Source organism: Streptopelia decaocto, assembly GCF_964273445.1.
Source record: "Streptopelia decaocto genome assembly, chromosome: 3".
Taxonomy (NCBI): Eukaryota; Metazoa; Chordata; class Aves; order Columbiformes; family Columbidae; genus Streptopelia; species Streptopelia decaocto.
Genome location: NC_138656.1, coordinates 57,795,940 through 57,818,696, shown reverse-complemented (window position 1 = coordinate 57,818,696; position 22,757 = coordinate 57,795,940). Strand labels below are relative to the sequence as shown.

The 22,757-nt window shown below is 43.3% G+C and overlaps 2 protein-coding genes across 8 annotated transcripts in view; both read right to left on the bottom strand.

Moving 5' to 3' along the window:
* PLAGL1 (PLAG1 like zinc finger 1) overlaps positions 1–4,507 on the bottom strand; it is a 52,214-nt gene extending 47,707 nt beyond the window's left edge. For 6 of the 7 annotated variants that reach the window (XM_082048626.1, XM_082048629.1, XM_082048632.1 and 3 more), the window contains exon 1: positions 4,374–4,507. The gene's annotated coding sequence lies outside the window, so the exon portion shown is untranslated. Of the gene's footprint in view, positions 1–4,345 lie in introns of all 7 variants that reach the window. The other variant, XM_082048628.1, reaches the window with a different exon arrangement.
* Positions 4,508–7,163: 2,656 nt separating this feature from the next.
* RSPH3 (radial spoke head 3) lies at positions 7,164–18,627 on the bottom strand. Its single transcript, XM_082048649.1, has 9 exons — positions 18,302–18,627; positions 17,977–18,064; positions 16,682–16,823; positions 15,228–15,373; positions 14,451–14,654; positions 13,285–13,447; positions 12,131–12,217; positions 9,555–9,824; positions 7,164–7,428 (listed from the first exon to the last, which is right to left on the bottom strand). The coding sequence occupies exons 1-8, from the start codon at positions 18,430–18,432 to the stop codon at positions 9,562–9,564; spliced, it is 1,224 nt and encodes a 407-aa protein (XP_081904775.1). The 5' UTR covers positions 18,433–18,627; the 3' UTR covers positions 7,164–7,428; positions 9,555–9,561.
* Positions 18,628–22,757: the final 4,130 nt, after the last annotated feature.

The window sequence follows — 22,757 nt, the reverse complement described above, 5'->3', positions numbered from 1 at the left end:
TTAATTGCTGGAGAGTCAGGACTAGGTGCCACTCACAGCAGACCATGCCGATATTCCCCAGATACTCCCTACACCTTCTTTTATACTCCAATAGCAGCACCTAAGAATAACAAGATGAAATACACAGAGTTCTTCTGCACAGGTACTTTTTCAGGCTCCTCACTGATACAGACAAGAACTAGAGTTTTAGTTTGTCTTTCTCTCATATCTTCAAGGATTTATTAGCAACTCAAAAAGCCACATCTTCCTATACTTGTAACTTGAGGCTCTCCAGAGGGAAAAATGACAATAAATACGGATGTTGAGTTATCAACCCAGCATGACTGAGCTTACTTTAGACCCTTTTACAACCGACCACAGGGACTAGAAATGGACATTTTTCTGCCTTTTATTCCCACTGCAGTTTTTCTGGGGTTTAAGCAAGGGAATATACAGTGTCAATGTGTTCAGGGATATCCTTTGAAAAATCGTGGAAGCTGAATGGGAGAAAACACGGGGAAGTAATCAGTGTGATCAAGCTATTTCTCCAGCTCATTTGAACTATAAATCAATGCGTTATGATACAACCTCTATTGTATCATTATTCCAGCTCAGAATTATGAATAGGTAATGCTATTTGGAAAGCTTAAATTTTGCTACCTCAAGTTGTTTGTGAAACAGCTTCCCCTAAAAGAATCCTCTAGGTGCAGGAAGGAGAAAGATAAAAGCAGATCTGCCCTGTCCTCCAAGACAGAATTAGTGTACGAAGGTATCCTTGATCTCAATTTAGCACTGCAGCTCACGTCACTTTGCAGAAGATCAATCAGTACAGACAGAAAAAGCAACAGAAAAGAGGAAATATGAGAAGCATATGGACAAAAGCCACTGGAAAGAACTATCACTTCTAGATTGTAATGTCGGAGACATGTGGAACCCGAAATGCTCTTTCATAGCAAATTCCAAATAGGCCATATTCGGAAGAAAGCATGGAAGAAAAAGATAAGTCAGAAAAAAAAAAGCAAAGCTAGAAGGAAAATATTTATTTTAATATCCTTGAGATATATGTGGAATTACGTTTTATTATCAACTTTCAAGATTTTCCCATATAGAATTCAAGTAGACTGACCTTCTTTCTCTCCTAACTCTTGTTATTTCCTGCTGGTTATCATAAAATAGCGGTATCCTTGGCATCATTTAAAGAGATTTCCTACTTCTTTCCACACACGCAAGAAAAGAACAAACAGTTTCTTCTGGGTTTAGTGGCAATTAAACGATGTGGCCAGCTGTACGGCGGCACATGCTTCAGTAGAAGTGTGCGACTGCTGGTCCCTTGGCATTTGGAGCAGTCTCGTTTGCTTCATGCTTATCTTTGAAAGCAGGAACATCTTAAAATAAAAACTCAGTGGAGCCCGCAGGGAACTAGCTGGCAATGCATACTTTAAATATGCTCTGGTTCTGCAAATGTCTTGTGAGCCAGATTGCTCCTACTGACAAGGACTATTTAGGTGTAATGTCGAGTGCTCAAACATATAAAAACTTACATCAAACACATGAAACTTATCTCAAACACCAGCACAATCTGTCTTAAGTACAGTGTGTGTATTCACTTATGGGCAGGGTGGTGGCTGATGTTTTTAGTTTTTAATCATCAGCCAAGAAGTTAAGGGTTTGAAGGAAAAGGACAGCAGCTCAAGTCCCAGCCCCTGCAACACAAAGTAGAATAAGTGTGTCTCAGCAGTTGGGGAGGTGGGAAATTATCTTATACTGTTTCCTTTCCACCATGTCCTGGCAGAAGGACATGCAGGCAGAGAAGAAATGCATGAGCTCACAGAGCTTTACAACAAGGAGATTCTCACTGCAGAGCAGATTACAGAATTGAAAGGAAAGAGAAGTTATTGTCTTTAGCTAAAGAGCATGAATCTGTGACCTGCTGGCTTACGTGTCTGCAAACTGAATTCAAAACAAGTGCCCATGTTAAAAGAAAGTCTACTTACAAGTAATGCATTCATTTATCATAAAAATAGAGCAATTTTAAATAAACTTAAAGATGCCAATCTAAGGCTTCAACCTGATTAAACTTGGAAAAGTAACTACATGATTTAACGGCCTCTTCTGCCTTTAAGAAGTAATTATTTATTTCGTTGTGTTTATGTGCTTTCTTGTATCAAACTCCCCAAACCTCCCACTACTGTTCTCACTCTGATGCACAGGTCCAGAGAAACTGGTACAGTCCCTCGTATCTTATTTCTAGCTTTTATTCCCATTCATCCCATCTTCTACTTCTTAGACAAATAATCCTATTATCAATTTGCAGCATCTGCATGATCAGAATGATCAGGTTCTGTTTAAATGTCAGGTATACACTTTGAGAGCACTCAACAATTCAAAACACAGTGGCGATCGGCCTATTCAGCAGTTATACTACTCCAGGATCTATATCGGGTCCCACTAGGCTTGCAGATGAGATTTTGACTGCTTTGACTTACGATGCAGGGCAAGTATGTGCACACTAAGGGTGAAAAATACACCGCACATATAAGAGCATCACAGCTGCAAACATACACTACATCAAATAACAGTCACACAATTTGTCACCAATCCTGTCACTGTACCCATACTTCTATTTAGCAGAACTCCCCATGTTCCACCCAGAGCCACCTGCCCGGCACAGCCCCATTTTATGTTGCACAGTACGACCGCTCCCCACGCACAGAGGTGGAGTTCTGTGCACTGCTGCTCAAACCAGCAGGGACCTGAAGGACCAATGAAGGGGAATTCCCAATGACAGCATCTTTATTTCTCCCCAGCAATGCGTCAGAGAACAACAGAGGTGCCGTACACGTGGGGCCAGGGGAGCGCTGCAGACCTCACAAGAAAAAGGGACGCTCATGTCCTGCAGGAGAAGTTGCCAAGTCAGGACAGCACCGCTTGACACTTTGTGCCACTTCACACGATCAGACATCTCAGACTTAGCCAGGTTTTCTGCTGTGCACTGGAACAACGGAGAATCGGGTGGCACATGTTGATAGTAATTTCACAACTGCAATACTGAGAGACATAAGCGCTCAGATTGGGAACCTCGTCCTTCCTCATTCTGTCAGAGTTGAATTGGCTAATCTTCTGGCAATAATGCCAAGCACATCCTCTCCTACCACTTCTTGCAAAGAGAATGTATGTACCATTTGTATTTATTAATCAAGACCCCCATTATCAAGGTGGTATGAATAAATCCATGGTAGACAAAGTGGTCACACATGAATAAGTAAGTAGATATATCACGAACCCAAAAACATAGCTAGGATTCTGTCTTATACAGTCCTTTATAAACTAAAAATATCGGCTGAGGTGGTAAGATCACATTTAAACTCACATCTTAAAGACAGCTACTATGTGCTCTTTATTAATTACTTTAAATATCTTCTACAAAAGCAGTTAGCCTTATTGACCCTCCTTTGCAAGGAGGGCACATACTTGTTATGCTCAAGTCTCACAGGGAAAGCAACAGCCCTCTGAGAAGAGTTTGGCTGTCCCAAATTCACCTTTCTAGAAAAACGAAGTTCTTTGGCTATGGGACACAGACTTTTAACAGGAAAATAAAAAACAACTTAAAGTTAAATTTTAACAAAGCTACACACTTTCAGAAATAATAAATCACATAATGTGGTAAGTTCCTCTTCCCCACAGAAAAAAGTCACATCTCCCGTAGGGGTCAATGACAGCTCCAGAGCTGTCCGCAGCAAGCTGTCACGCTGCCGAAGCGGGACGGAACACTGATGCAAACCGTGCTGCGGCCGCTCCAGTCGGCCCGGATTTTGACACAGGGGTCAAGACCCATTTGCGAGCGGGGGGTTTGGACCGACCGACGCCTTCTTACGCGGGAACAAACCAGCCCAAATCGCGACCTGAGTCTCCTGCCACCGCCGAACGCCCCTCAGAGCTCCACGCTCTGCCGTGAAAGCCCCGCGAGTGCCGTGGGGCTGGAGAGACGCACGGAAAAACGACGAAGTGATGTGCCCCGCCAGCCCCCCGCTTAAACGGTGGGTACTGAGTCCTTTCTGTTCCGGGAGGCGAGAGGGGCTGCAGCGGGCCCGGGGGCGTTAGCCCGTCCTGGGGCTCTAGTGCGAGGCTCAGCGGAGGGACAAGCCCGCGGGACGGCTGGGGCTTGGGGAAAGCTGAAGGCGAGAAGGCGAAAATAGCTAACTAAATAGCGTCTCCTCCTGAAAGCGGACACATGTGGCGCAATTCGCTTTCCTGCGGCGGCAGGCGGCCCACCCGGCCCGCCAGCCCCGGTGCTCGGCGCTGCCGCCCGCCGGAGCGCACCCCCCGCTCCACGGGGCGCCCGGCCCCACACGATGGCCCTGCTCACCTGCCGCCCCCGGCGCGGCCCTTCTCACCTCATGGCCCAGCTCCGCGGGCGCCGCCTGCTTCCCCAGCACCGGGCCGGGGAGCGCAGCGGCGGCGGCTCCTCCCGTCCCCGCGGCGGTGCGCGGCCCCGGGGAGACGCCTGGCGGCGGGGCGGCAGCGGGCGGGGCGGAGGAGGGCAGGGCTGGGCCGAGGGGCGGGCGGGCCCCGTCCCCTCCCCTCCTCGCCGGTCCGGTCCGGCGGGGCCGCAGCCGCTCGGCGAGACAGCCTGCGGGGAGGGGTGCTCGGGAAAAGCCGGGCCGAAGGGCAGGCGGAGGCGGGCCGGGCGGCGCTGCGCCGGCGGTGCCCGCGGGTTTGCTCTGCAACGGCACTGCGGAGAAACTTGTTAAAAACGAAGTGTGAGTATCCGGCCCGCGGCTTTCTGAGCGCCGATGCCGCCGCTGCTGTGGCCGTACGGAATTGTCCGTACTTGTAAGGATCCACAGAAACCCCCTCACCTGCGCTAGTGGTAGCTAATTACTGCCAAGGAAGGCACCTCACAGCATTAAGAGTTTCCTGCACACATACGGATTTTGCTTTGTTATCTTGGGGTTTTATTCCAGACTTGCGCCCTGGCAGGCTGAGGCAGAAGGGAGCGTGTGGATCTTGTGGCTGTTTCTGCTTGTACTGTCATGGGTCATCCTTGTGGAGATGCTTCCACCTTCTCCATAACCACCACGATTCAGTTGAGCCTTCTTCTGACTGAACACACCCAGTTCCTTCAGTCACACTTCCTATGTCAAGTTCTCCACATTTAACCATCTCTGTGGCCCTCCACAGGACCCTTTCAAATTTTTCAGCGTCTCTCTTGAACTGGGGAAGACCACAGTTTGGCTCAGTCTTCCAGGTGTGGACCAACAAGTGTCAAATAAAGTGGAATAATGGCATCCCTTGAACTGTTGCCTATGCTCTTGCTGACACAATCTGGGACACAGCCTTATTTTTACAGCTGCAAAGGGCATTGCTGTCCAGCTGCTCAGCTTGCAGGCCACCGGGCCCCCCAAACCAGTTTCAGTAGCGCTACACTGCTGCTAAAGTCCAGCCTAATCTAGGACCCTGCTTTTAGAGAAGGATGGACCAGATGACCAGGGATCGAGAGATGCCTTCCAACCTAAACAGACCTTTCAGTGATCCTGTGATTCAGTTTGTTGTGTTTTGGGAAATGGTAGATAACTTGAGTATTATGTCAACTCTGTTTAAAACAAATGTATTTGATTGATTAATTACGATTAGTGAAAGTGGTAGTGGTTGATCTGCTAATATTTGCACATCAAATAATCTTTTAGATGTACTCTGTAACTCATCAGGCATATGAGTACTTTCTAACATGACGGTCTTTAAAAAGCTGTTTTTAAAGCAGATATCGTTTCAATTGCCAAAGCATGATTGAATTATGATTCCTATTCAGTCAAATTACACTATTAGGTAATTTTTAACAGTATATGTTATCTCAGCAGTGGCTGTCAGATCCAGCTAGGACTCGGGTAAAAGTAATCTTTCTGGGGCAGTTTCAAGCATTATTGCATCACCCCCTCAGCTAAACTTTTTTAGAGAAATCATTAATCCCATAGCCATCAGCAGCATGGCATATTCTACTATCATGGCTGCTACAGTTTGCTGTCACGTTTTTTAACTTAAACTGCCAGTGACAATATATATATGCTAATATTATCATATGCTAATAGGCAAGGCCTGGGCAATTTGAGAGAGCCCAGTGTTCATGATGAGTCTGAGGAAGAGGAGTGAGGTGACACAAGTCTGTTTATAATAATACTGCAATACAGCAGCATCACAGCTAGACCACTGAAATGTGCTCTGCTTTATACCGGCAAAGCAACCATGGCAGGGGCCTTGAAACTGGATGATCTTTAAAGATCCTTTCCAACCCAAACTAATCTGTGATATTTGTGTGGATGATGTTGGGTGACCCTACCTGTCAGGTCCTCATGTTATGAGGAGGTTTTGCAAAAGGTCAGCACCTTTGGGGTGGAGGAGGGAAGTTCAAACAGCTGTCACTAGTGCAGGGTGTCACTAGTGCAGGGTGTGAAATGTGCAACAGGTGACATCAGTGTTTCTAGGTGTCCCTGTGGCCCGATTGCTGTGGCCTGTCCTGCCCTCTAGTGCCTGCAGCACTGTCTCCCACTGTCCACTTTCGGCTCCCCCTTGCACCCACACACACCCTCAGGAGATGCTGCTGTGGTTCTGAGCAGGGACCAGGAGCTGCAAAACACCGGGGCCGCCCCAGTGCCATCCTGGGTGCGGAGCTGGCCACCCCACAGCTTTACCCACCTGCCTGGAACAGCTGCTGCTGGGGACACAGACCAGAGAAAGGGGATTTGGAGGGGAAGGGCATCAGGAGGGGTCCCTGTGGGGAGGTGACGTGAGGGATGTGATGCTCACACCCAGGCTGGGATAGTGTGGCTACCTCAGCCAGTCACATGCCAGTCCCCAAGCCACCTGGCTAGTGGCAAAGCTTGTGCTGCACAGCTTGCGTGTCTGCTGGCATTACCCCAGAGAAGTGGCAGCTACACCATTACCCCATATCACTCTTCCCCTCCTTACTGTTGCTCATGGTTTTCTGCTTCTCCAGTGACCAACAGGATGTGAGGTCCTCTGCTCTTCCAACCTGCCCATGTCTGGGGCTGAATCCAAGTACAGGGCTATTAATGGAAAACTGCCAGTGCAGTGTAAAGCTTCATGGCTGTATAGCCTGTTACAGCAAACTCTACCACAATACAATATGCTCAAGTTGTATCTATATATTGTAAATAAGGAAAAATGCATGGCATAAAATTCATTATATTTTTGTGATAATTTAAGAATACATAATAATGCCACAACCTATTTAAACTGAATAATTTGACACTTCAGGTAGGTTTTCTAGCAATCAAACACAAAGCAGGAGTGACAAAAATGAAAATATTCCAGGTGATCACCTTCCTCTTATAACATTCCAAAAACCAATATTCAAGTCAAGTCAATATTCAGCATTTGTTTGAATCTTTTCAGGAATGATCCAAGGCAGTCCTCTAGGTTATGCTAAATCTCCTGTAAATACATGACAAAACAATCATTCAGTAATGAGGAATCCTTGAAACTGACATCCAGTGTTCCAAAAATGAGCTGAAACATTTACAATTCTCACGAATCATGTCACAAAGATTTTTTATTTCTCTAGATAAAGTTAGCCTGAAGTTATTTACCTGACTTACCTGAAGTCATGACAGAAGTGTTCATCATCATGGTAAAAAAAAAAAAAAACAAAACCAAAACTATGCAAAATCTTGGACCCACTGAAATTAAGATGAACCTCCTACTGACTTCAGTGCTGAAACCAGAGTTTAATTTCAAGCCTTCAATTCCAGTCATATGCATAAAAATAAATTCTTATTAGAAACTTCTAAACAGATGTAGTGAGCACCAACTACCTTAATTTCATACATGTAACACATTTATGGATGCTTTGAGAAATCAATCATAAACGAAAAAACAAGAATGCTTTGTTGAAATACTGTCAACTCAGCAAACAGAGGAGGAGTTTACAGGGGAGTATTTCAGCTTTGAAAACCATCCATGGGTGTATCTGTCTACAATCTGTACTATGTGACTCCAGATACTCAGTTTTAACATATTCATATTACATCAAACCAGAGTGGATTTGTTGGTGGTTATATCTCATTACTTCTGATTTTCAGCTACCTCCAGAGAGAGGTAAATACCTGACACTTTCCAAGGGAAGTTTTCTACATAAGCAATAGCTGCCCTGATTGTCACTAGATGTCCTAGCCCAGGATGGAGGGAAGGCAGGGTCTGCCTGGGAACCGACATGTACAGGTGGTCCAGTGAAAAGTCTGGATGTCTCTTTTGAGGGTAGGAGATGCGGAACAGGTTTTGTCTCTTCAGATGTCACTCCTGACATCTCACTCTCAGACTGGGATCTGGCCTGCTGGGTTAGCATATGGATTCTCTGACCTGCAGAGAGGAGGTAGCTACAAAGCTACCTCCTCTGGACAAGGCGGGACTTTTTCCACAGATGCAGCTAGCAAGGAAACAATGGTGCTGCAGTGGAACACAATTCTACTTTTATGAGGGGGAATGCTGTGGGACTATGGTGGGTCCTTGGATTCCCTGATGGAGGGCATGGGAACAGAAATTAGCCTTGAGGATATTAAGGCCTACCCATGAGAAAGATAGGAGTAAAGGGGTATCTGGAGATGTTAAGAATGTACCCATGAGAGAGAAGGGAGTAAAAGAGTACCATTGATGATAGCAAAAATAGCCAATGAGATGTTACTGCTGTAACTTGTAACCAATAGTGAAGAGACACATGAATTCATAGAACTATATAAAAATGCACTTGTGGCAATAAATGGCCTCTACTACTTTCATCCTGGAAGAACTTGGCCTATGTCATTTGTCTGTCTCAACCACGACAGAATGCCCCACTGGTGGGGCTGGCCTGTGAACAGACAGATAGGTGTGGCAGTGCAGGTGCATTTTGGCGGTCATGTCTGGTACCATTTCAAATGGATTAGCAGAACAACAAAGGGAACGGAGGCTGGACTTAGCCCATGGCTCCAGCCCCTCACCAATACTCCATGATTCGGGAGGCTGAGGAGGATTTTGCACTGGCAAAAATTCCCAGTTGCAGGTAACTCTTTGAACCTGAAGAGGTTTGGGAGCCTTTGCTCTATTACCTGCTGAGATGCCCATCCAAGTTTGTCAGGAGAGGAGAGACTAACGTGAGTGAAAATAAATTTATCTAAGTGCCATAGTAGCTACCTTTCAAAACAGGGAAAGTAAGGAAAATCTGTTTTGAGAATGTTATCAAAGCACTTGTAAAGGTTATTAGGATGGTCTCAATGCCCTTCTTATGACCTTCCAGCACAGGGTGTGGGACAGCATTACTTTTCAACTGTAAATGTCCCAGGTTTTTTTTTATCTATTGGATTGTATAGAAGGGGATAGAATTTCACTACCTTTCACTGCACTAGTGACTTCTCTAGTCTTACAGCCTGAAGTCAGCAATGTCAGCATATGGAAAACACAGTCTAATGCTCTGCTATTGCTTAGGTTCACCTCTCAGCATCACCAGGGCACGAGACTTGTAAATAGATACAAATAAATTTCTTCTTTCAGCTAAGCCATTCATCTCAATTTACTTGATGACTTGCCTGCTTGCTACTCAGTTTCCAAATCCTGTGTTTCTGCTTGATCTGAGTCATGTAACATGAAAGAGATACGTCGTGGACGCTGTGCCTCAGCAACAACTTTTTTAGTCTCTTCTTCTTCTGTGACTGGTTGGTCATCAGCATCTGTCTCAATGGCCACCTGGGGTTCTATATCTGTTGGCTTGGGCTCTTCAGCAGGTTCCTCTGTCTGATCAAATGGAGGTTGAGAGCTAAATGCATCTAAGCGTTTTTCAACCACTGTACGAATCAAGGCTGAAACAGAGAAAGCCAACATTAAAAAACATGGAGGAAAAAACCTACAATTTGAGATTATTTTATATATTACTGACCTGTAAATTCTTAAACAGAAAGAAAAAAAACACTAAAAATGAAATAATATTTTAATGAGAAAAACCATCCCTGCTGCTGTAGCCTACTTCCAGCCAAATGAGCAGTTTACACTGAAAGTAGGGATTTGAAAGGGTTCACCTTTTTGGATTGTTTTGTTGATTTCCTCACAGTTGTTCCTCACTTCCAGAGCAGGTCATCCTGCTTGGAATAAGGACTAGCCAGGCATCACACAGCATGAATGGTTTTGTCAGTGGGAAATACTGAAACAAGGGGAGTCATCAAAAGATTTTTCTCTTTCTGAAAAGCAGCTGTAATGCACCTATTCTTTATTATTATAATAAATATAAAAATAATTTTTGCTGTTTAGCCTTCATCACTTTTTCTAAATATTATACCCCTTCCACATCAAAGAGCACAACAACAAAATAAAAATAATCAACACTCACTTGGATTTACACCATTTAAATATGAAAAATAGAGGCCAGCAATGAAGGAAAAGAGATTTAACAGAGAAAGCAGGACAATGTACAGGTACTAAAAAGAGCTTAATTGTTAGTTCCTGGGTTGACTTTAGCAAGTAAAAGAAGGAATGGTCATCTCTGAGAGGACAAACATAGCTGCCTTACGCTGTGGGTGCCTCTTTCATAGTTCACAGCTCTTTTATTGGATAGTGACAAAATAAATTCTTTAAGTACCATCTTCATTCAAATAGGTTAAAATGGATCCTTAAGAGATTTTTCCTACACTTCTACATAAGGGGGGGAAGAAGCCACAAACTATCTCAGCCAAGGCTGTGTCTGTCTCTACAAAGCTTGGAGAATCTAATTTGCAGTTCCTTTTGCAGAGGTGTTGCTTACTCAACAGTGGGTGATTGGTATAAGTCAGGAAATACAGAGGGTAATAGCAAAGCAGGAGCTGCTGGTATTACTTATTGGCCTGCTTCAGATGCTCTGCATATTTTAGAACCAGTGCAAAACCACAATATCTGGTTAAAAAATCAAACAGAAAGATTTAACATTAATGTGATAGACATTCTCGTCAATAGTGAATCCTGCAGCAACAATATCCTTGGAATGTTTATTCAGTAGTCACATACAATGCTTCTTACTTAAAAGGAGAGAAATTCCTTCCCTTCTGAATCTCTTCTGAAGAGCTACATGAAGAAGTGATCCTTGGGTGTACGTATTGGCACATACATCATAGGATAAAATACCTAACAGACCAGCTGTAATCATACAAATTAAATAACAGCAAAGGATCCTGGTTAAATGGAAAATAAGCCCAGAGGAAACAAACACAACTGTAATTCAAACCCACAAATCACAGCAGGAGGAAAACCATAGGAATGAAAGATGTAACAATTATTATATAAAAAGTGGTTTCATCTAGGACCACCATGGTCCTAGATCAAACACACATTCATCACAATTTTGTGTTTCTACACAAGAAAGTTTATATGGTTCAGGCATTTCAACTACAGCTCTGAAGACTAATAAAAGAACTTGAATACTTAGCTTGAACTAGCCCAAAAGAAGACAGATATTTTAATCTATTTCAATAGCAAGGACATGATTATTGACTGCTGAGAATGTAAGCCCTTGTTTTGATGAGAAGTGTTGGTCACCTGACTTCTCAGTCAACCATGGCCTATGATTATTCCTCTTTTCTCCTTTCATGGAGGATGAATGTATTACTCCACAGCTCAGAGAGCTTACACAAACGAGTTAAGAGACTTCTGTGGTATATGCACGGCTATAGACAGGATGGGCTTTTCTATTCCCATTGGCACAATCGGGCACACTATAGAAAACAGCAGAGCAATGATGGCTGTGTGACACATTAGAAATAGAGGTTTTGTAGCACAGAAAAGAACTGGTGCTTTTTAACCATTCTGCTCCTGCCAACTGCATTACATCTCCCAGCATCACCATATCTCAAACAGTATAAAGCCAGCAGAGAAGGTAGTGCAGCATGACTGAAACTTCTATTATTTCAGCTGAAAATTAATTAGCTAGATGTATGTGGTAGTAGCTTTACAACATTAAAAATGTTTTAATATAGTTTTAAAAAAACTCAAAAAAGACACGTGTCATTGGAGTTCCTGCTAAAATAACACTTGCTACCTTAAACCACAAAGACCCTGTAAATGTGATGTTTATTCTGACTGGGGAAAAGACAATCAAGAACATCAAGCAGTCAAGATTACACTCCAGGATTTGGTAACTTACAGTCAAGCACTGTCCTCCCCAGAACCTTCCTCTCTAGTGTTTCTTCCACTTCTGTCATCAGCCATGGAAGGAATTCTGTCTCAATATCTGTAAGCATTTAGCAGGAAGAAAGGAAAAATGTCTTTTTATTAAGGATGAGCGACATGATCTTGGGGCTGTTTTTCATTTGCTATGATCATTAAGGGATGAAGATCCTTGCCAAAACCCACTTGCTTTGCAAGAGCCAGATTAAATCTCTCAGGTATTGTTTGGTTTCTTATCTCCTGCCTTTCTTACTGAGGTTCCTCATTGTTATAGACCAGACTCCTCTCAACTGCAGTGATTTTCAAAAGGGGTCTGGCACCCTTGAAGAGCTAGCACAGACAAGATACATAGTTGTGTTCTAGTGAGATGAAAATAACTATTCTGAACAACTCAGGAGAATAACATTTCCTGCCTTGCTTTCCAAAGACATCTGGCTTCTGGTCTGCTGAAAGCATTTGTTCCCTCTGACTAAAGAGCTCTTGCTTACCCATGTATTTCTCAAATAATTTTTTTTGTATGCCGTGGTCACAAAGCCTGCCCTGTTTGCAAACTACACTCGGTTTCTGCATTTGCCCCATTACTTATTCTGGAGAGAGCATATCCATTCCCAAGCTGTGGTCTGGGCACCTGTGAGGAGCCTGGGGAAGCAAGATCTAGCAAGGTAGCCTATAAGAAATGCCAATGATTCTAAAAGTCACTGATGTACAACTCTGAAATAATTTCCAGGGCCTAATTATAATTGACTAATCTCTCCATTGCTCTGGCAATCATTAAGAAAGATTCAGAACAACATACAGATTTCTTTGCCTGTCCTATCAAAATACATTTACTTCAATTTGGATCAATCTTTCTCTCTGCTACCAATCCTAACCATCCATGTATTTCTCTCCAATTCAAAAGCAGCTCTTCCCATTGTAACACTGTCAGGTCTTGCTTATTCTTGATTACTTGTACGGATGACCAATAATGTTTGTTTCAAAAATTTGAGTTTGGAAACTATCTCTTCAGCCACGAATGTACATGAATAAAGTATTGTGACATTAATCTAAATCATAGGACAATATGCTATTTTTAATGGTTGTTTTGACCTTTATATTACTCAACTCACATATTAAAAAAAATGCACAAACCTCTTTCTATAGGGTCATAAAAAAACCCACTTTCATGAAGATTGTTGAAGACCGAGGGAATGAGATCAGCCAGGTAACGCTTCGCGAATGCCCGAGCTGCAATTTTCTCTGTGGTTTCTTTCTGTTTTTGCAGCAGTTCCTTGTGCTGGCGTTTGCGACGCTCCTGTCAAGACAATATTGCATGTAAAACTTTCAGGCCTTTAGCCATTACTCCTTTGATCTAGACCTTGAAAAATTATTACAGTGAAGAAGTTATAAATAGCAAAGACAATCAAGAGTAGCAATACTTATGGCCTCTTTCTCAAAAACTTCTCATGTGAACAAGTGCTTGAAAGAAAACTTGTACTCAATCTATGGAGTATTAAAATCCACAAGGACTACAGGGAAACATGTTCCTTTGGTATACCTTTCTTGATTTTGGCAAGTCTGTAAAATAAGGGTCTTGTAGCTGGCCAAATGAAACCCTTCTCTGATACCTTAGTATGCATTGATCTCATGACTCTTTACTTTATTATTGCAGATAAAACTGATCATTGGCCTTGGAATGAGATGAAGTTGAGTCAGGATTTCCTGAACTTTTAATCTTCACAATTTTATATCCTATTTAATGTAATTATAGATTAAAACTCAAATTGGTCCAGGAAAGCGTGGAAAAAACACAAATATATAAGGCTTATGAAGAGCAGATAATTAAGACTTGGCCTGCTATTAGATAGAGTTAATATAGCTTAATACTTGCAGATCTTAAGAGGTAAAGGTGCACATACAGTAGGTGTATGCATTAAGTGTGAAAGACTAGGAGGTGCCTCTCTTAATTTCAAGCTCTGTGAATATTTCTTTAGCAGTTATAATGAAGAGGCTTGAGTAACAGCTGCACCAGGTACAAAGGGTACTATTAGGTTTGGCGTCTTGATCAGGTGTCTGAGTATACCAGGTCACTGAAACATGACTTCTCCGAATAAACACAACAGCATGATGCTGCTGCACAAGAGCAAATGACAGAGTGCAGCTGTGTGGCACCAAAATGCTTTGAGGAATATCAAACTTGGCAATAATCTTTTGGCCACATCCATCTTATTTCACAGCTTGTGTTTCAGTACTGGAAATTGTTTTCTCTCTTCTGATGAGCATTCAGAGAGGCCTGTTCTTCATTAAGGAAGTCCTACCTTCTCCTCTCTGTATCGCCTGTCCTGTTCTTCCAGGCGCTGTACTTCAGCAAGCTCTGCGTTACGCAGCTCTGCATAGGCGCACTGATGTGCCCATAGCCGGGCCAGCTCTTCTTCCTCCATGACTTCCAGCAAAGCTTGCTCAACCGTCTTCCCAACCAACACTTCCAGGATTGGCTTGACTTCAATGTCAAAGTCAAACAACTGAGGATGGAAGTCAGTGAAACAGAGATAAATGTCCCTTAATCACAATCACTCTTAGCATCTTGGCAAGGAGAAAAGGAGGATGAACAAAGACTTTGTGCTGAAGGCAGACCTGAGAAGTGCAGGTGGAGGGGTCAGTGTCAGCTAAGGCAAAAGGTATGCATGCAGCTGGGGGCTAAGTGATGAGTGCGCTGGAGTGAGACACCACACACCCTAACACAGCCACTGTGGGGGCTGCCAGGGAGAAGCAGAGGACATGCCTGGATCCTATTTCTGCTCACCTCTGAGTTCCCAACTCCTTCTCAGGCTGGACACTATTTCTAGAGGAGAGAACACTTCTCAGCATTGTAGTTCTTAGCTGAAAGCAGCAGAACCACTGCACATGGAGAAGCACCTTCATTAATTTTGCGCTTAACCTCACAGCAGACATTGGTACTTTTTTTTCCTTTTTTTGCATATTCTGTAGAGCATAAGGTCAGCCCTTTCTGTTACTGCCTCAGTTATGCATCAGAAACACATTTTGTATGGCAGACATGTTTTGACAGCACGTGCAGACCTGGCTTCACTTCATACCTCTCCTTCTTCTATTTGCGTGGCCACATCTTTCCCCGTTTTGGCTGGTATGAAGAGCGGAGTGGGTGGTCTGTCCAAAAATGCATCTGTTTGACACTCTGTATCAATCCCTATTACCCAGTCACTAATCTCTTCCAAATACAGCTCTGGAAATAAAAGCACAATGAATGCTTTAAGTTAGATTATTTTTATTTTAACTCTCAACAATTTTAATGACTCTATAGTGTGAATTATATCAAACAATGCAATAAAATGTCTTCTATAAAGTTAAAAAAGAAAACATCTCAAAACATAGATATGTTTGCTGCATCTGATGCCATGTTCTCTGTAACATCTGGTGCACTTCCTGAAAGGGCATTTCACTTGGTAGGTTTCAAAAGTCACAGTCTAGACCATTTCAGCCCACCCTGCAGAATAAACAATTCTTGGTACACTCAACAGTATAGTACAATCTCAAAAAGGGATAATGATTTCATATCTACTAACAAGTAATATTGAAAGCATATGTTTTTCTCCATTGTATGCATCAAACCAAAACACTGGATCTGTTGGGTTTCAAGAATGGTATTCTACTTTTGGCACTACCATAAGTGGTTTTGAGGTAACCACACATCTATAACAACATGTGCTTGATTTGAATTATATCTGTCTCCTACTGCATGGATAAATAACCTGGTTTAGATAACAAAATGCAGATAACAAATTATCTGCACTAGTCAGTGGGAGGGATATGAGACCAAGACTTCCAGACTAGATAGACTCCTTTTGCATCCAACAGTATCTGAATCATAAAGAGCCACCATGTTAATTGGAGGTGGTGTAGGAAGTCTGCAGGGCTGGGACAGAGGGAACGTTCAGAAGCCAAGGACCACGTCTGATTAGCGTGTACCACAGCTGTTTTCCCAGTTTGTAAGTCAGTCAAATCTGAAATTATATTCAGAGGGCACAGCAATACATTACACACACCTGATGATTAACCCACTGCCAAATTTTGTTTTTCCTACAAATAAAATTTTCTTACAAATCGGACAGTTTCCTGTTCTAAATTAGGGTATGTCCTCCAATTTTTAGTAGTAGTTTTATTCTTACATATGACTGCACTCTTGAGCAAAATTTTTAAAAACCCTCAATTTTAAGCATATACCAAATTTCTTTGATGACACTTGAAAAGAATACACAGAGAAGTCTTGACTAGTGGTCGAGAATGTACACTTGAAAACTGACAAACAGAGCCTCTGGGAAAATGTCACTAATTAACCAAGTTTATAAAATACAAATAAAAATAAGGGGTTATAGAGGAAAGGATTAGAGAACCTCTGATTCTCAAATTCTATTATTCTAACCTTAGCCCTATGTGATTCTACCAACTGTATCATCAATTTAGTAAGTGAATATAAATCAGCAAGTTTTTGTTTTCAAATGAATAATAATAATAAAAATAATCAGCCTTTTACCTGTCTGCACACGAACATGCTCTCTGCCTTCCACCGGCTCAGGTGTTCTTGACTGCTCTTGCTCTTTTGTGCGCTTTCTAGCCAGTGCTCTTCTCCGTGTTTCCCTCTGCCTTTGAATCTCAAGGGGATCAGGGTGGGTACACTGAGCAGGGGTGAAGAAAAAAAACACAAACCAGAATACACTGTGTACTTGGAAATGATACTAATTTCTCTCTACAGGAAAATGAAGATTGTTGTTTGATTTTAATGCTACAAATCTAGAATATTGGATTTACTTTTCTGCGTCTTGACCTTAAAATTTTAGTTACCTTAAAGACTGTATGGCATGAAAGTAATAAGGTATACTAGCTGCCCACATGCACATACTAATGGCATCTCACACTAAGAGCAATCCATTGCTATTTGGAAGTGGATATTATATACAGAACTTTGCGAGATAATGTATATTAAAATGCCATGTTCTTGCTGACAAGTAAGTTTCTAGGTAAAGCTTTAAGGTCAAATAGACTTAAATCAGTTTCTCATATTATGAACAGAATTGTTTGCTAGATAAAAATTATAGATTCTTTATCGGTGATGAAGCAAAAAAACCCCACGCTAACTTTTATATTCAGTACTGTGTATGAGGATTGAAATGAACATCACTTTCGAACTTCTTAAATGGAACATAAGTGAAATTCACTCTTAAGAAACAGCTACTGAACAACACAAAGTTATTTCCACAAAGTAGCTTTAAAAAATACAGACTGCTTTAAACTCTTATATGATCAAAGTATCTGTATAGAAATATTCTTTGAAAATAAAATATCACTAAAACATTCACTACTGTACCAGGACAAATAAAATACTTTTGCCTCCACACAAGCAGCTTTTGCATACAGCTGGACAATCTAGTTCTGCTTCTTTAGTAGGGTAAGCCAAAGACTACCCCAAGACCTAATTTCCTAAGAGCTGCTGTTCTCACTGATGACACCTGTGGATGCATATAGTTAACAGATGATGCAGTGATGACTTGTGCTCAGTATCATCACACTAAAGAAATGGGGGGAAAAAAATGAAGTACTTAATGGCAAAAAAAAAAAAAAAAAAATCAGAACTACAGAAGTTCATAGGAAACTAAGTGATTTACAGAAAGGCTGAAAACAGTTGCATGCTAGTTTAACTGGACAGCCTGTGACTGTGTGAAATATTTTAAGTAAAATTACAACTTCAGTAGTTAAAATTATTAACAAGAAAGTTTTCCCACCCTATTATTTTTCAACAAAGCTGTAGTGTGGTCTACATAAAACACATACCGCAGGTATGACTTGAAGGGCATAAGTGTTGCCACGCACCACTCTCCTGTCATACATGAGGTTGGCATAACGAACAGGTTCCTTCTGCCTGCAACATGTAGCACAGACAGTTGTGGTTACGGAGCTGCAATCAACACGTTAACGCCTCAACAGGCCAGAAGGCTTTTGAAGGGTCAGAGGTGCAAGTTCTCCCGAAGGATTCCCCTCCCCCGGGAAGGAAGAACGGCGAGGGAGAGGAACGAAGGGCAGAAGGGGCAGCGGTGCCCGCTCGGGGCGCACAGGCCGCGGGGCTGCATGGCGCGGCCCGCCGGACACGGGCACTCACGGCTCGGCCGCGTCCGGCGGCGCTCGGTACTTCGGGCGGGCGGACAGGGCGCGGGGTCGGCTGGAGTAGCTGTAGGGCACGGCTAGGGCAGCCGCCGCCGCCGCCTTCTCCGAGTCGCGGGCGGGCAGCATGGCGGGGTCCCGGCCCGCAGCAGCGGGCGGCTCGCTGAGGGCGCGGTAACGGCCGCCCGCGCGGCGGCAACGTCTCCAGGGCAACGCGGGGGCGGGGCGGGCGGGCGGCCGTTAGTCCCGTTCCGTGTCAGTTGGGTTCTGCTGTCAGGAAAGCGCTGGAGGCTGAGGGGGATTCAAGGAGGGCGTGTTTGCTCTCCAGGCACTGGGGTGCTGAGCGGGAAACAATCCCTTTAACTGCCAACGGCTTTGCGCTTGGCAGCGCCGCGCGGCCCCTCCCGGGCCGAGGTAATGAAGGAGTTTGACCGCGAGGTGTCACCGTCCCTCTGCCGCCGCTGTACGAGCTGCTCGGGGGTGGCAGGTTTCCAGAGACACCGACAGCGTCTTCACCCTGTCTGGCGTGCCACTGAGGATGCAAAAATTGGCTGGGAGACCGCAAAATCCTGTCGGATGGTGTGCCGGTGGCTTAAGTACCGATGTTCTGAAAGGCAGCCCAAACAGCTGCACCCCTCATGTTTTTTTTCCACACAAGTAAGGAATTTGGATACTGTACAATGGGAGATAGGACAGTGAGGTGGGCTCTCAGTGCACCATCCCGTGTCCATAGAGAGCTGCACTCCCTGTCATGACAAATCATGAGGATGTGTTTTCAGATTCTGTGAAAAATTTCTATTAAGAGAGACAGAAAAGCAAGGGTTGCTGATATAGTGATAGCTTTTTTTTTTTTTTTTTTTTTTTACCTGTTTGAGTAGTGATATAAAGGCTTGATTACTTTGGCAAGACTGACTATATAAAATAATCCATGCCCTTTGTTTCTGAAGTCTTTGGCTCAAATATAATTCACAGGTGAAATGCTCTTTATTTCAGCTCAGTTATGTTACTGTGGCAGATGCCCGTGCTCCATGTCAGCCCTGTGTAGGGAGTCACAGACAAGAGAATTGCAAGAGGCAGAGAGCACTTCATAGGAGGCCTGCAAGGCACAAGGGAAACTGTATAGCAAGAGAAACGTTTAGAAAAAGAAGTTAAAAAAAAAAACCCTCAGCCCAAGCAAATAAAAAATAAACCTACCAAAAACCAAGCCAAGTGTGGGAGGCAAGGGAAAAGAGGAAGGAGTGGTTTTGTAATTAATTAACAGGCAGCTGGCAGAGTCAATACAGAAGTTGTGTTGACTACACAGTTACCAGCTGAGTGGTGGGTCAAGATGATATGGAGCTGCAGGAGCACAGTGCAAGTGTCACTGGGGTCGGTGGGAAGAGCAGTCCTTCAACACTTGCTTGCGTCTGGGCAAGCCGTTAATGAATGAGCAGCTCGGTCCAGCCAAGCCAGAGCACTATGGCCCTTAAATCTGACCAGGACCAGTACAGCCCTTTGATCTGGGAGACCTGACTTGTTTTTTCTGAATGTTTGTGTTGAGCTAGGTACCTATTTCTGCTTTTGACCTGCGGAGCTGAAATTTGGGGAGACACTTCCAAGCTGTTTGGGACAGTGTCTTCTGTTTGCATGAAAAAATAGCAGCAGTACAGCCTTCAAAAACGTCAGACTGTACGTGTCTGGTTCTTATGGTGACATCAGTATTTTTTTAAGTAGGGTTGTTAATCTTGTTATGTAATCATGATTAGAAAAAAATGCAGATCCTATCACTCACGTCTTCAAAACAAAATTTCCTTTTCTCTGTAGCAGCTCAGCTTCCTCTTCAGTCCTGAGCTTGTGAGGTTGAACAGGACTGGGAAATTCTAGTTCTGAAGGCCTTCATTTCTCCACTGCTAGTCAAAAACCAGTTATTATTATTCACGATTTGCAACCAAAATCCTGCTTCCCCCTACCACTTCACATCAGACTCTTAGCCCCATTCTCCCTAGGTTCCCTTCCTGCCATGTCCCCCACAAGTTTGTTTTTTTTTTTTCAGTGTGACAAGCCTGCTCTCAGTGCTGGCATTCTTGCCCTGCACCACCATGGACTTCAGCACCAGTGACCAGAAGGAATTATAGTGGGGTGAGAGAGCATCTTATAGGATGGAGCAGTGCACACTTAATTTTAACCTACCATTCATTGGACTGCTAATTGGAAAATCAGTTGTTGGTGACCTTCTTATTTAAGCTCAAATAGACTGTGTGCTGCTAATCCCGCTCCTTACATCTCCCTTCCTTGAACAGAGGTCTCCCAGTTATCTTCCTTTTGGCCCAGGAAGCTCTGCCTTAATTTCTGTCTCCCTGTATTGAGGCCAGTTGTTCCAGTGCATTGAACTTGCAGAGTAAGAAAGAAGACTGATCTGCTTCTGTTGCCTCTTCACTGTAGCTTTGGTGTTTGTCCATCTCAGAATAAATTGCCCTTTATCACATCTCTGGGAGGCAGAGCATTATCATCTAGGTCTTAGTGGGGTTAAACTGCACAGTCCAAGAACTCCACTGGGCAGCAGGCATGTGCAAAAATGCCTGCACAGACCCTGATGCCGAATAACCTAACTACAAATCTCCAGTCTTTATCTCAAGACCATCCTCTCTGATCACCCATGGAGAACTAGTGACTGCTCTGCTCTTTCACCCACCCAAAGACTTCTCAAATGCCTTGTCTTCTGGTTTATGTAGTTCATAGGATGGTTATACATTTGTATACTGTATTATGTAACATTATGTACTCCTTGGAGTACAGTGCTCTGCAAAGTTCTTGAATGATGCTGCGGTTGCTTTCTTACCTCGTGACCAGTTCTAAAGAGAACTGGTTGGTGAATTGCAGGCAGAGCTGTCCAGCTACACTTGCAGTGTGAAGTCACAGCTTTATGATGGTGAGACAGAATTTACATCTGGAGGAGTGGGGAGAAAAGTGAGTGCAAAACCTCTTCCTCACTACAGGGAGGAAGCAGATGGGACTATGCCCTATATATGATAAGGCTGAATTGCACAGCCCAGGACTGTGCAGTAAGCATGTGGGAAAGCAGGCAAATCTCTCATCTTTATCATAAGAGTATCTTCTGTGATCCTCTGTCTTGAAGGCTGCTTGGATTTGGCCTTAATTTTTTTTTTAACACATTTTTATAATCTGCAGCTTTGCCTATGTAATACTGAAGGTGCAAGGTTTGAATACGGACTGTAGTATCTGTTAAGGAAGTTGGTAGAAGGTTTGTGGGTAGTATGAAGGAAGAGTTTCAAGCAGCCATTGGATGAGTTCTGTAAAAAGCTGGTTGGCTAAAAAGCATGTTTTGTTTAGAAAGTGTGAAATGCTTCATAGAAAGCTTTTCATATTATTACCTAGCAGAGGAAGCAGACCTCAATGGATTCAAACCCTGTTTGGGATTTGTGAACCATTTGCTCAGGCTTATGTGCTGGCACCTCAGGTTAGAAAACTATCTGGGTTTTCCTTTCCCCTTGTAGAAGAACATGAAGAATTTGGAATGGGCTTCACTGAGAAGTGAGATTTAAATTGGTATCTTTATCATCACAAATGGAACATACTGATTTAAAACAATAAAAGTGATGCTTCCTATAGGAAAAAAAATAGTAGATAATTAGCATTTCTGAGTAACAGAGAGGCAGAAAAAAACAGTCGTTCACCTAAAATCCCTGAAGACTTGCAGCTGGCTGTCTATATGACAGTCAGCTGTCCAAATGAGTTCTCCAACAGAGCCTGCCCTTTCCCCATGGACTTTTCCCTCTATTATTGTCAGACATTTTATTTTAAAAGGTGCTTCCCCTTCTGAATGTTTAACCTTCAGAAGTTTCTCTGAAGTTTTCACTGTTCTGATGACACATGAGATAAGGACTCACTGCTAAGAAAATTCAGAGAAAAATGTAACCAGAGCGCCTAACCGAGGTGGGTTTCCTTTTCCTGTAGTCAGAAATTGTCCCTGTGGAGACACAGTAGCCACAGTAACTGCTCTCTGGCTAATTCTAGCAGTAGCAGCATGTTTTAATCACTTGAATTTTGCAGCTGGATGTGATCAGTTATGGACATGAAACGCTTGCTGGGTTGGACAGCCAAACAAGCCAACTTCAAAGTGAACTTGGTTAACTACATGACTGAGTTTCCAAGTTAGCTGAATGAGTTTCTATGCTGCTTGCCACCTAAGACAGGAATATTCTGCCATGCAGACGGAATCTGTACCAAAAAAACAGCTTTTCACACCTGCTCCACACAGCTCTGGATGCCCCCTGAGTCTGCAGAGCAGTGGACAAGCAGACCTGCTGTCTTGAACATATCTTAGGCAGGCAAAACGTCTTGTGCACCCATTGTCAAAGGCATGATTTACATTGAACAGAAATGCAGGATTCTATGAATGACACTTGAAGACATCCTTTTTTTTCCCCAAGACAGTGAAAAAAATAATGGATTCA

Excerpts from the sequence above, each read along its gene's own strand:
- RSPH3 (XM_082048649.1), bottom strand. The coding sequence starts at position 18,432 with ATGCTGCCCGCCCGCGACTCGGAGAAGGCGGCGGCGGCGGCTGCCCTA. Across the intron at positions 18,065-18,301 it reads CCGCCGGACGCGGCCGAGCC|GCAGAAGGAACCTGTTCGTT; the intron begins GTGAGTGCCCGT and ends TACATGTTGCAG. Across the intron at positions 12,218-13,284 it reads TTATGACCCTATAGAAAGAG|ATATTGAGACAGAATTCCTT; the intron begins GTTTGTGCATTT and ends AAATGCTTACAG.